General features: G+C 41.7%; 1 protein-coding gene across 1 annotated transcript; it reads left to right on the forward strand.

The window, feature by feature from the left end:
* The first annotated feature begins 6,003 nt into the window (after window positions 1-6,003).
* On the forward strand, window positions 6,004-9,081 carry LOC139387450 (calcium/calmodulin-dependent protein kinase II inhibitor 2-like). Its single transcript, XM_071133632.1, has 2 exons — window positions 6,004-6,645; window positions 7,316-9,081. Exons 1-2 carry the CDS (start codon window positions 6,480-6,482, stop codon window positions 7,384-7,386), a joined length of 237 nt encoding a protein of 78 aa, XP_070989733.1. The 5' UTR covers window positions 6,004-6,479; the 3' UTR covers window positions 7,387-9,081.
* Window positions 9,082-14,483: the final 5,402 nt, after the last annotated feature.

Below are 14,483 nucleotides of genomic sequence, written 5' to 3' on the forward strand. Positions count from 1 at the left end.
ATTGAGACAGCTTCTTCTAATGCTTATAATTTAAAAATGCACTAAATTGTGGATTTGGCACATCATTGCGCACATGTTGTTACACATCATGAAATATATTGAGGCAAAAAAAATTGTACAGTAGCCTACAATTAGCAAATGGAACTCAATTGTATGAACATAAAATTAATTTCAATATGATTGAAAGATATACTTAGTTTCCAGTTTATTAGGGTCGTGGCTAGAATGGACTCAGCTTTTGTAAAATTAATGTAAAAGGTATATTTTTATTTTTGATATCCCTAACCCTAACCCTTTTCCTAACCTTAACCTAATTATCCTAACCTGTTGAGATAATCATCCTAACCTGCTACATAAAGTAAAATCTGACATTAATTTGACAAAAGTTGGATCCCTTTTAGCCATGACCCGTTATTAGGTACAGCACCCCATTCACGACAATGGTTCTCTCCTACAGACAGTGAGTCATGTGGCTGTGGCTTGCTATATATAACAGGTGGACAGGCATCAAGGCATTCAGTTACTGTTTGATTGAACATTATAATGGGCAAAATGAGTAACCTAAGTGACTTGGAGTGTGGTATAATCGTCGGTGCCAGGCGCGCTGGTTCCAGTATCTCAGAAAGGGCCGGCATCCTGAGCTTTTCACGCACGACAGTGTCTAGGGTTTACCGAGAATGGTGTGACAAACAAAAAACATCCAGTCAGCAGCAGCCCTGTGGGCGAAAACAGCTGGTTGATATGAGGTTAAAAGAAAATGGTAAGAATCATCCAAGCTAACAGACGGGACACAAACTGGCAAATAACTTTGCAGTACAACCTGTGCAGAACGGCAACTCGGATTGCACAACTCAGCAGTCTTTGTCATAGATGGGCTAGTGCAGCAGATGACCACACCGTGTTCCACTCCTCTCAGCTAAAAACAAGAAGAAGCTGCTCCATTGGGCACGCGATCACCAACAATGGACAATTGAGGAGTGGAAAAGCATCGCCCTAGTCTGACAAAACCCGGTTCCTGTTGCGGTTTGGCATAAGCAGCATGAGCCCATGACCACATCCTGCCTGGTGCCAACGGTACAGGCTGGGGGCGGTGGTGTAATGGTATGGGGAATGTTTTCCTGAAACACGTTAGGTCCCGTGATACCAATTGAGCAATGTTTCCATGCCAAAATAATTCAGGCTGTTCTAGAAGCAAAGGGGGGACCGACCCAGTACTAGATGTGTGTGTACCTAATAAACTGGCCACTGAGTGTATAGGCCAGATGTAGCCTAGACTGTATTGATCTTTTTAAGCATATTTTTTTCCTTCGTCATTTTGTATTTGTTAGCTATACTATAGTCTTCGTTCTGAAGTTATCGGCAGTCACAGAGACAGATAAACATACTGAATCTATTTATAGCGGAAGGACAAAAAATGATCTAACTACACACTTAGCTGTTCTACAAGTGGTCGGAGCCAGTTTGTAAATAACGAGGGTTTTCAAGTGCAACCTTAGTAACAATGGTTTTGGGAAACAATTCAGAGATTTAACGATGCTGTCACGGATCCCCCCCCCCCCTCCTATTTCCCCTGATTAGTATGTTATATATGTGTCCTCTGTTCCCCCTGTCGGTTATTGTTCCCATGTCTGGTGGTGGTGTGAGTACCTATGCATTGGTGCAACTGTTATGCAGGATGCTTTATATATATTGTGTATTATGGGTATCGTGGCGTTCAACGAGGTTTACCCTCGCTCTTTTGTTTGGGTACAGCTCAGTGTTTTTGTGTTCGTGTTTGTTTTGGGTGTATTAAAAACCCCTGTTTTGTATTCCTGCGCCTGTCTCAAAAATCCTTAATACCAGCGTGACAGATGCTCCTACGTAGGTTCTCATAATGAATTTAGCCTAAGATGCTTTTTGGAAACCGGTCCCTGGCCAAGAAGGCAGTAGTAGGCAATACAGTGCAGCATTTTAAACAATACAATCAGCACAACAACACAGACTACAGGACTACTTTCCCACTCCTCCTGAACAGAGTTTTGCATAGAGTTTGAAACTCCCTGAGGGGCACTAGTACATCTGGATGAGCAATACTTTTTAGACTATTCCATGACTCTGGTGCACAATAGGGGAAGGCAGTCTTGCCTAACTCTGTAGCATCCCTGGGGACTTTAAGTGTCAACCACCTAGTAGACTGTGTCTGGTAACTGCTAGTGGTGAAGGAGAACAGGCTACAGAGGTAGTGGGGAAGTTTACCCAGAAGACCTTTGTACATGAACGCATAACAAATTTAGCGGTCTGCGCAGGTAAAGCGTGGTCCAGCCCACCAGTTGATACAAGGTGCAATGGTGGGTGAGCGACATGACATTAATAACAAAGCACAAAGACATGATAAACTGAGTCCATTCTCTCTAACACAGAAGATGCTGCATGCATGTACAATAAGTCACCATAATCAACTACAGAAAGAAAAGTGACTTAAACCAACTTCTTTCTAGCCTCAAATGGAAAGCCAGCCTTGTTACAAAAATCAAAACCCAATTTCAGTTTAAACTTCACAAGATTATCCATATGTACTTTGTAGGACAGCTTATTGACCGACCATATACAGTGGGGCAAAAAAGTGTTTAGTCAGCCACCAATTGTGCAAGTTCTCCCACTTAAAAAGATGAGAGAGGCCTGTAATTTTCATCATAGTTACACAGACAAAATGAGAAAAACAATTATGGAGGAAAATAAGTATTTGGTCACCTACAAACAAGCAACATTTCTGGCTCTCACAGACTTCTTCTTTAAGAGGCTACTCTGTCCTCCACTCGTTACCTGTATTAATGGCACCTGTATGAACTTGTTATCAGTATAAAAGACACCTGTCCACAACCTCAAACAGTCACACTCCAAACTCCACTATGACCAAGACCAAAGAGCTGTCAAAGGACACCAGAAACAAAATTGTAGACCTGCACCAGGCTGGGAAGACTGAATCTGCAATAGGTAAGCAGCTTGGTTTGAAGAAATCAACTGTGGGAGCAATTATTAGGAAATGGAAGACATACAAGACCACTGATAATCTCCCTCGATCTGGGGCTCCACGCAAGATCTCACCCCGTGGGGTCAAAATGATCACAAGAACGGTGAGTAAAAATCCCAGAACCACACGGGGGGACCTAGTGAATGACCTGCAGAGAGCTGGGACCAAAGTAACAAAGCCTACCATCAGTAACACACTACGCCGCCAGGGACTCAAATCCTGCAGTGCCAGACTTACCCAGTTACGGCCCACTTCTTGGAGGCAGGCCACTGGATTTCATCTCTACGTTATATTGGCATCGAACATGTCACCCTCCCTAGGAGAGGGGGTGACCTCGACAATTTATTGTTAAAACGTGAGGCTGCCTGGATCTTTAACTTAAAGACCCTTGTTCCCTACGTTCTCAACGTAGACTTTGATCTGAAGCCATTCTTGTGATTATTGTGACTTTGCCATTGTAATTGTTTGTAAGCTTGTGTAGTCTAAAATGAATCTATGATCGTATGCTATCCATTTGTTGTCTGTATGCTGTTCTTTGTATGCCATTTTTATATTTGAGAATTAACCAATGATATTAGGCCACACTTGGCCATGATTACAGACACCTGTGTGTCTTTTAACACTAAATGAGTCACCCCACAGTGTTTGTGATTATACCCTGATGAAGACAGCTTGTCTGTCGAAATGTTGGATATTACATTTTTGCATCTGAGCTCCTTGAGTGTGGAGCTCTCCTTTATTTTCAAGTCATACACACCTGGTTTCAATTCCCCAATTACTTGTTCATTATTTAACCCTCTGTTCCCCCATGTTTGTTTGTGAGTAACTGTTAATTGTATTGCGGTCCGTATTTGTGGCCTTGTATTTATATGACGTGTATTGTTATATTATTGAGTAAAATTGCTATCATTACTCATATCTGCTGTCCTGCGCCTGACTCATCTCACCAGCTACACAGACGCATTACAAGCTGTGTCTCTGTGAACATGACTTTCTGCTCCCTTCACTGCACATTGCTATATATCTCGCCTGTTGATGTCACCCTTACTCCTCTAGCAGTCGGAGTCCCCCAGCACACACACACACACACACACACACACACAGGCACACAGAGAGATACACACACATTTTGTGACTCACTGACAAAAAACACATGTAAACTTAGTGTGAGCTAGGTTAATGAGTGATGAGGATGATAGGATTCATAGGTTACAGGGTGAAAAGTTCAACGTCTAATTCAATTGTAAAATGACTAGGCTAAAATACGATATTTAACGGCAAATAACATACATTTAATTAAAGAGGTAAGGGGAAAGGTAGTGTTTTATGTCACACGATTTCTGCAAATTTGTGAAAACTCCAAGCAAGAGAAAGGGTTTAAACATAGGTTTTTATTCAACTCAGGAATTATACAGATGTCATGTTCCCCCTTTATATTTTAATGACTTTGTCACAGCTCTAAACAGGCCATTAGCATTACAATACATGTTAACTGGCACCTAAAAATGACTCATTATGCAATCAACTGTTTCATCAACAAGAAGCAGAAAATAAAGAGCGCCGCCATTTTTTATCACCTTTTTTATCAACCTTTCCTAAAGATACTGTCCCGTAAAACCTTTTCTAAAGATACTGTCCCGTAAAACCTTTTCTAAAGATACTGTCCCGTAAAACCTTTCCTAAAGATACTGTCCCGTAAAACCTTTTCTAAAGATACTGTCCCGTAAAACAAACGTTTTGTCTCAATTATGCACTTCCACACATTTTGGGGCAATACTCTGGGCATTCATGTAGCTTCATGGCGGCACCGTGGCTCTACACTTGGCATGGAGACTCCCATGGTGGTGGTTCAGTCTGGGTGGGTTTGGGAGGCGTGGTGGATACTGGGTTCAGTCTGGGTGGGCTTGGTAGGCGTGGTGGATACTGGGTTCAGTCTGGGTGGGCTTGGTAGGCGTGGTGGATACTGGTGGTTCAGTCTGGGTGGGTTTGGTAGGCGTGGTGGATACTGGTGGTTCAGTCTGGGTGGGTTTGGTAGGCGTGGTGGATACTGGTGGTTCAGTCTGGGTGGGTTTGGTAGGCGTGGTGGATACTGGTGGTTCAGTCTGGGTGGGTTTGGGAGGCGTGGTGGATACTGGTGGTTCAGTCTGGGTGGACTTGGGAAGCGCCTGTCCATAGTTGTCCAATTCTACAGAAACATTATGGATGAGATCTTCAGACATCTTCAGTTGACTCTGCAGTCCCATGTTCTGTAAACAGTTGAAACCAAGTATCTCAAGGATGAGGAGGATGCCAAGTACAAACACAGAGAGCATTACAGCGGCTGTGCTGGACATCTGGACCACACCAGTATGGGTCTGAGGCACATCAACATTATCATGGTCCAGATCATCTCGATGGTTGACAGGCGTAACTTGTAAACCATCAATGGAGAATGTGCGCAAAAGTGCATTGGTGAAATTTGTAAACCTCGTTTACCCGCTGCCGCTGAAGCTACGATGTATAGGGGAAAAGACTCATTTTATAGGCACTTCCGACTTCTGTGCGCAGACAGACGCACAAAGGAGCAGGTAATGATTTCCTGTGAGAATCTCGTGTCCCCAGAGCCAATATAAAGCAACGAAGGAAATATACTACATACGAGAGAAACATAACAATGTCAAGCATATAGATACAAAACACACGGATATTCCAATAACTGTAGCCTAGCCATTGTGTGCAATTGCGCGAGTAAACTATTATAATTCTCTGAATAAATGTAACTAACCTATGGCATATGCATAAATATCAACACATTTGAATACGTTTTTAAGTCTACAAATGTGTTCACTATTGAAAATATTATGCACCAAATAAAATGTTTATTTCCCCGTTGCTCCAGTAGCTGTGTCTCTGTGAACATGACTTTCTGCTCCCTTCACTGCACATTGCTATATATCTCGCCTGTTGATGTCACCCTTACTCCTCTAGCATTCGGAGTCCCCCAGCACACACACACACACACACACACGCACACACAGACAGACACACACACACACACACACACACACAGAGAGAGAGAGAGAGAGACACACACAGAGAGAGAGAGAGAGAGAGAGACACACACACACCCGGATGGATGACTTCACCGTTCCGCCTGGGTTTCCTTTATGATCCCGGGATCTCCCACTTTCTTCATCAGACTTCATCGAGCAACACAGGCGTACAGACCGCTCTTCCTCTGCTCTCCTCTCGAACAGCGACACAACAGCCTGCAAACACCCCGCCTCAACCCGGACTCGGAACCTTCAACCTTCACAGGCTGGCTAAGCACAAAGAAGTCAATTAGTGATTTTCCAAACGGATTTTCACTGGAAAGCTCGACAAGTCTAATTACCAAGCCAAGGATTTCTGGGCTACGTCAATTATAGCCGCCAACTTTAAACCGTTTTTTTTGTTGCGCTGTTGATCCGTCAGTCTCAGCCGTGCAATAATGTCCGAGGTACTGCCGTACAGCGAGGGGAAAATGAGCGGCTATGGAGACAGCGAGGCCAGTCAGGTGTCCTTTAGCTGCGGACTACAGGACACCAATTCGTTCTTCGGTGCGTCGCAAGCGAAAAGACCCCCAAAGCTGGGACAGATCGGCAGAGCCAAGAGAGGTAAGATCTGGTTATTGGAATGGATTGTTGAATAGAGGTTTTGTTTTGGTGATCAAAAACAAAGGCTTGGCCACCCAGGCATGTTTGGGTGATCTTTAACTCTAACCTAGCCTACTTGTTATACAACACAGACATGCAACAGATATGCATTTGACCTCTAAATTATGAGGCAAACGTTTATTTGTTGATATAACAAAGGACAGTAGCTGACCACAATGCGCCCCGTTGATAGTGACGAATGAGAATAATGGACTACCAATGTGATATCAAAATGTACTAGGCTAAATGTCTACATTAGTTACGCTCTCTGTCATTTTAAAGGGCACTTTTCCCTATTGCATGTAGTGGAAATTGCAAGTGCTGACAGCGTCTAGTGCGCGCGCTTGGATTTGCGCCATTATGGACAAAGCATTGTTTCAAGCACCAAAGTCAGGGGTTTGGCACGACGACATTTCCCTTTGTGTTGCACCAGTCCCCAAAACCTTTGCAATTAGCCTACTCGATTTGTTGGCTGTAAAACATATTTATGAAACAGTTATGCCATTAGCCTATAACATGACACGTGATGAGTCCCTGATAAAATAAAGGTTAAACATATGTAATACATACATCAAATCAAATAAAACATAAAAAACTAAAATATTAACATGATTGCATCTCCCCTTCGCAGTGGTCATCGAAGACGACAGAATAGACGACGTTCTAAAGGGGATGGCAGACAAGTCGTCACCAGGCGTTTAAAGATGAACAATGCCTTGCAGACTTTTTATTTTGATCACCGATTTGAAGCACTTGTCGGCTGTGCATGTTCGAGGATTGTAGGAGAAACGATGGCACGAAGCGAAGACAAGGGGAAGGAAAGGGGTGGAAAGATGTGAAGATTGGACGAGGAAGCAGAGGAAGAGTTTGAGGAAGAGTCCGGAAAAGACCGAGATTTATCTTGTGGTTGCTGACAATTTGAAACCCGATTTTAACTTCTGCTGCGCAGCGTGATGTTGAGATGGCGGATCCTGGCTCCGTGTCTCAACCTCAGCTGACTTCTCTGATGGATGAACTTGCCATAACTTCACGACCATCTTCCAAAAGCGCCGTAAGCAACAACAAACTAGAACTGGTGGCAGAATTTAATTTAAAGCTCTGTTTCTATAGTTGTACCCAGTAGACTGCCTATGCTCGAAGACCATTATTACCCTTGCAGGCTTTGCATTGTTGATAACAATCGGCGACATTGCATTCAAGGGAGCTGTACATTTCAGCATTGGTCGAACGTAGAATGCATTCCTATCCGATTGCTGCTAAAGCTTTTTAATACAGACCAACCAAACACTGATATCCAGAAACTAGAATACATCCATTGTGTAACAGAAATATATATACAGAGGATGGTGCAATGTTAATATTTTATTTCGTAGGCCTATATTCACTTTGGCTTCACCTGTAAAGAATAAGCTAGTAGGCCTAATGCATAGTCCCCAGGTTCAATTGAATGAAATTGATACATGGGCTTACATTACCCCCCACGGTTAAAGATGCAGGTCGGCGCCTTCATGTAACTTTAGCCTACCGACACCTCTCTGTTTCACTTTTACAGACTAGAAATATCGAAGGAGGCCAGAAGAGATGGGCAAATTATAAATGTTTGAAACAATAATCATGAAATTAATGGGAAAATATATATTTTTTAATTTATTTATTTTGATGTTGCAATTATTCGTGTTTTTCGTGTTCTATAATTAAAAGTCAAATATTTTATCTATCTATTTGCATGATCTTTCCCTCCGGTGCCACCACAGGTGCCAACCACTCCTACCCTGGCACGCTTACATTCATATTTCAAAAGTCATATTTGTATTTTTATATCTAAATAATTGTTATTTAAAAATTATAAGCTAGTCTATCGTCTTACAGTTCATCAACACAAATGTTTGTATTAAAGAGAGGATATGCAGATTGAGAATAGCCTATATAATGGAGAATCTAAGAGATTTGGGTGTTGACTTTTCTCATTCTATATCAAAGGGACTGACGTTTTTTTAAAGACTAACTGAATGTGTTTGGGGTTTTGTACACATCAATGTTAAACTATTATTGAGAAATCGTATACTGTGACTTAAGCTTCGTTGATGCATTTGTTAGAAAATTGCGATTTTAGAGTATATTGCACTGTTTACGAGTATCCTCAAATAACACGTTATTTGACCAATTTTGGACATTACAGTTATGTTTTTTATTTCGTTTATCTTGTACCATTCTTTGGAGGAAACTGAATATGGTTTGTTGTGCATGAAACCTTAATACTTTCAATAATGAAACATCGTTTTATGAAGCAAAAAAGCAACAAAAGTGTCATGACATTCTAAGAATGAGTCATTGTATATTAAGATGCCATTTTCACTGTATTTGGTGAACTAATAAATGGTGAAAGAACATGTCAAACGTGGTCCTATGGAACTCATTTCCCAAGATCCATCCATTATCACAGAGTACAAGCACTTAACACATGACAGTTAACACATGACAGTTAACACATGACAGTTAACAGGACTTCGTGACAGTTGGTCTGGCTGTGGATTACATCCACAGCATTGTTGGACGTCACAAAGATGTTGAACCACATTCTCATAGTCACATTAAACACACTGAGCCCCTACAACTGTGGCTTACTCCCACTGGTTGAAGAGGGTACAGAGGGGAGAAAAGAAGGCCGATGGTTTACGGTGGTTCTCCAAGCTGTGACCCACATGATAAACAAATCAGTTTTTCTAACCAGGGCCTACGGGCTTCAACAGAGACCAGCAGCACGTCCTCCCAACCCACCATTTCAGAAACACTAATCAAGCACATAGAGAATAGGCTAATTATTGCCTACAAGTTCTGATGTAGGCCGTCATCTTCACTCATAGCTCATAGTCTTTGATGACTATGCGAGGTAGGCCTATCGGTAGGCCATCCATCTAACACAACTATAGGCTGCGTATACCTGATGACCGGATGCTTCTGGTCAAATGTGGTGGGGAACACAGTGCAATTAGAGATGTTCCTACAATAGTATGCCAGGGAATCCATTGGAACAAGGACCCTCAAGAATACAACACCTATCTATTCTCTATGGAAGTCCCTATCCTAACCTGAGATACGTGTGTGAATGTAAACACGGGTCTAGGCCAAACACAGGTCTAGGCCCCATGCCATACACACTAACATAGTGCCCCTCATGGCTAGAAGGGATGGGCAGGTTAGGAGGGCAGGTTAGGAGAACTTACATTGCAGGTTAGGAGAATTAGGTTAAGGTTAAGAAAAGGGTCAGGGTTAAGGTTAGCTAAAATGCAACAAAAAAACAACAACATTTGAAATAGCTGGATCCTTACTAGCCATGACCCACAGGTGGCCCAGAGGAAATAGTTCCTTCTTCCCTTCCTTGAAGTCATCATCTCAGATAGGTGAAAGCAAGGATTCCACAACATAGCTGACCTAATCATGTCAGCTCTGCCTAACAGTAACCTAATGGAGGGGCCATGTAAGGTGTAATCCCAGACAGTTGTTAACCAGTAGTATCACTCTGTAAAGCAACAGAAAATAACAACACCGATGACAACCAAAGCCTCTCCGCTCCCAGTACCCACACTATAGTGGCTATTGACTTTCCAGATGCTGTCTCCACTGGACCGAATGGGAAAACATGACCATCTACTTTTGTTGTGTTGGGGGAAGTGTGTGTGTGTGTGTGTGTGTGTGTGTGTGTGTGTGTGTGTGTGTGTGTGTGTGTGTGTGTGTTCATAGGCTGACAAACTGTCATCTATGATATTGAGTATTAAGTTGGATGGGGCATGACCACCAATCACCACTGACCAATTTGTTGTACTTTGTGAGTGAAAGTGTGCGTGTTTGAACTCTGTCACATTGTTTCTACTGAACCTGTTGGGATGCATGGGAAAACCACAACATCAACCATTGTATGTGTGCGTATGTAAGAGAGAAAGTGCGTGTTTGTGTTTTGTAGGCTGTCACATTATCATCATTGATGTTGAGTACCAAGACAGACAGGCATGCATTACCACCCACTTGTTGCTCTTTATATTAACATACATACACACATACAAACATAAAGACATAATACATACATAAAAACATACATACATACATACACACATAAAAACATAAAGACATAATACATACATAAAAACATACATACATACATACATACATAAAAACATACATACATACATACACACATACAAACATAAAGACATAATACATACATAAAAACATACATACATACATACATACAAACATACATACATACATACACACATACAAACATAAAGACATAATACATACATAAAAACATACATACATACATACATACACACATACAAACATAAAGACATAATACATACATAAAAACATACATACAGACATACATACATACCATACAGTGGGGCAAAAAAGTATTTAGTCAGCCACCAATTGTGCAAGTTCTCCCACTTAAAAAGATGAGAGAGGCCTGTAATTTTCATCATAGGTACACTTCAACTATGACAGACAAAATGAGAAAAAAAATCAAGAAAATCACATTGTAGGATTTGTAATGAATTTATTTGCAAATGATGGTGGAAAATAAGTATTTGGTCACCTACAAACAAGCAGGAAATGGAAGACATACAAGACCACTGATAATCTCCCTTGGTCTGGGGCTCCACGATAGATCTCACCCTGTGGGGTCAAAATGATCACAAGAACGGTGAGCAAAAATCCTAGAACCACACGGGGGGACCTAGTGAATGACCTGCAGAGAGCTGGGACCAATGTAACAAAGCCTACCATCAGTAACACACTACGCCGCCAGGGACTCAAATCCTACAGTGCCAGATGTGTCCCCCTGCTTAAGCCAGTACATGTCCAGGCCCGTCTGAAGTTTGCTAGAGAGCATTTGGATGATCCAGAAGAAGATTGGGAGAATGTCATATGGTCAGATGTAAAAACTCAACTTTGGAGGACAAAGAATGCTGAGTTGCATCCAAAGAACACCATACCTACTGTGAAACATGGGGTGGAAACATTATGCTTTGGGGCTGTTTTTCTGCAAAGGGACCAGGACGACTGATCCGTGTAAAGGAAAGAATAAATGGGGCCATGTATCGTGAGATTTTGAGTGAAAACCTCCTTCCATCAGCAAGGGCATTGAAGATGAAACGTGGCTGGGTCTTTCAGCATGACAATGATCCCAAACACACCACCCGGGCAACGAAGGAGTGGCTTCGTAAGAAGCATTTCAAGATCCTGGAGTGGCCTAGCCAGTCTCCAGATCTCAACCCCATAGAAAATCTTTGGAGGGAGTTGAAAGTCAGTGTTGCCCAGCAACAGCCCCAAAACATCACTGCTCTAGAGGAGATCTGCATGTAGGAATGGGCCAAAATACCAGCAACAGTGTGTGAAAACCTTGTGAAGACTTACAGAAAACGTTTGACCTCTGTCATTGCCAACAAAGGGTATATAACAAAGTATTGAGATTAACTTTTGTTATTGACCAAATACTTATTTTCCACCATAATTTGCAAATAAATTAATTAAAAATTCTACAATGTGATTTTCTGGATTTTTTCTCTCATTTTGTCTGTCATAGTTGAAGTGTACCTATGATGAAAATTACAGGCCCCTCTAATTTTTTTAAGTGGGAGAACTTGCACAATTGGTGGCTGACTAAATACTTCTTTGCCCCACTGCATATAGTAACATCACTTATACACAACTCATATTTACAGTAACATCACTAAAACATAACTCATCTATAACTCATATATACACTAACATTACTAATACATAACTCATATATACAGTAACATCACTAATACATATCTCATCTATAACTCATATATACACTAACATTACTAATACATAACTCATCTATACAGTAACATCACTAATACCTAACTCATATATACAGTAACATTACTCATATATAAGTCATATATACAGTAACATTACTAATACATAACTCATATATACAGTAACATTACTAATACATAACTCACATATACAGTAACATTACTAATACATAACTCATCTATTCAGTAATACATCACTAATACATACAATACATATCTCATCTATAACTCACATATACAGTAACATTACTAATACATAACTCATCTATTCAGTAACATCACTAATACATAACTAATCTATACAGTAACATTACTAATACATAACTAATCTATACAGTAACATTACTAATACATAACTCATATATACAGTAACATCACAAATACATAACTCATATATAACTCATATATACAGTAACATCACTAATACATAACTCATATATACAGTAACATCACAAATACATAACTCATATATAACTCATATATACAGTAACATCACTAATACATAACTCATATATACAGTAACATCACTAATACATAACTCATATATACAGTAACATCACTAAAACTGAAATACTGTGCATACAGCCAGCCCTGCGCCGCCTGTGACGATAGCTCACGCTACGGCTAACGCTGATTAACACACACTGACAAGGATAACTGGTGGTGGGCTCAGATATGTCTCTGCCTATATAGCCATGTCAAAAAGGATTATCTCTATTGGGACTCCAGTTAGTGAAGTTGATGGATGTACAGGGTTGCCGGATCAATCCCAGCTAGAGACAAGTCCCTTTAGCATTGCTAATCTCTCCGATATAGGGGCCCCCTGTCAGACCAACCAGGCCCATACAGTAGCACTGTGTGTTGTGGTAGCCTACAGTACATGGAATATATAGAAATCTCACACACTGAAACCATTGTACACACTGAAACCATGGTATACACTGAGACCAAGGTACACACTGAGACCATGGTACACACTGAAACATTGTACACACTGAAACCATGGTATACACTGAGACCAAGGTACACACTAAAACCATGGTACACACTGAAACCATGGTACACACTGAGACCATGGTACACACTGAAATCATGGTACACACTGAGACCATGGTACACAATTAGACCATGGTACACACTGAAACCATGGTACACACTGAGACCATGGTACACACTGAAACCATGGTACACACTGAGACCATGGTACACACTGAAACCATGGTACACACTGAGACCGAAACAAAAATCCACATAAACAACATCCGAAGGGATTGGCTGAGGCTGAAAGAGGAAGGGATTGGCTGAGGCTGAAAGAGGAAGGGATTGGCTGAGGCTGAAAGAGGAAGGGATTGGCTGAGGCTGAAAGAGGAAGGGATTGGCTGAGACTGAAAGAGGAAGGGATTGGCTGAGGCTGAAAGAGGAAGGGATTGGCTGAGGCTTAAAGAGGAAGGGATTGGCTGAGGCTGAAAGAGGAAGGGATTGGCTGACGCTGAAAGAGGAAGGGATTGGCTGACGCTGAAAGAGGAAGGGATTGGCTGAGGCTGAAAGAGGAAGGGATTGGCTGAGGCTGAAAGAGGAAGGGATTGGCTGAGGCTGAAAGAGGAAGGGATTGGCTGAGGCTGAAAGAGGAAGGGATTGGCTGAGGCTTAAAGAGGAAGGGATTGGCTGAGGCTGAAAGAGGAAGGGATTGGCTGACGCTGAAAGAGGAAGGGATTGGCTGACGCTGAAAGAGGAAGGGATTGGCTGAGGCTGAAAGAGGAAGGGATTGGCTGACGCTGAAAGAGGAAGGGATTGGCTGAGGCTGAAAGAGGAAGGGATTGGCTGAGGCTGAAAGAGGAAGGGATTGGCTGAGGCTGAAAGAGAAAGGGATTGGCTGAGGCTGAAAGAGGAAGGGGAGAAAAAGAGATGAATACACGATTAGAACATTTTACAGAGAGAGAGAGATGGGAAAGG

The sequence above is a fragment of the Oncorhynchus clarkii genome, chromosome 28, assembly GCF_045791955.1.
Source record: "Oncorhynchus clarkii lewisi isolate Uvic-CL-2024 chromosome 28, UVic_Ocla_1.0, whole genome shotgun sequence".
Taxonomy (NCBI): Eukaryota; Metazoa; Chordata; class Actinopteri; order Salmoniformes; family Salmonidae; genus Oncorhynchus; species Oncorhynchus clarkii.

Excerpts from the sequence above, each read along its gene's own strand:
- LOC139387450 (XM_071133632.1), top strand. The coding sequence starts at position 6,480 with ATGTCCGAGGTACTGCCGTACAGCGAGGGGAAAATGAGCGGCTATGGA. Across the intron at positions 6,646-7,315 it reads GATCGGCAGAGCCAAGAGAG|TGGTCATCGAAGACGACAGA; the intron begins GTAAGATCTGGT and ends TCCCCTTCGCAG.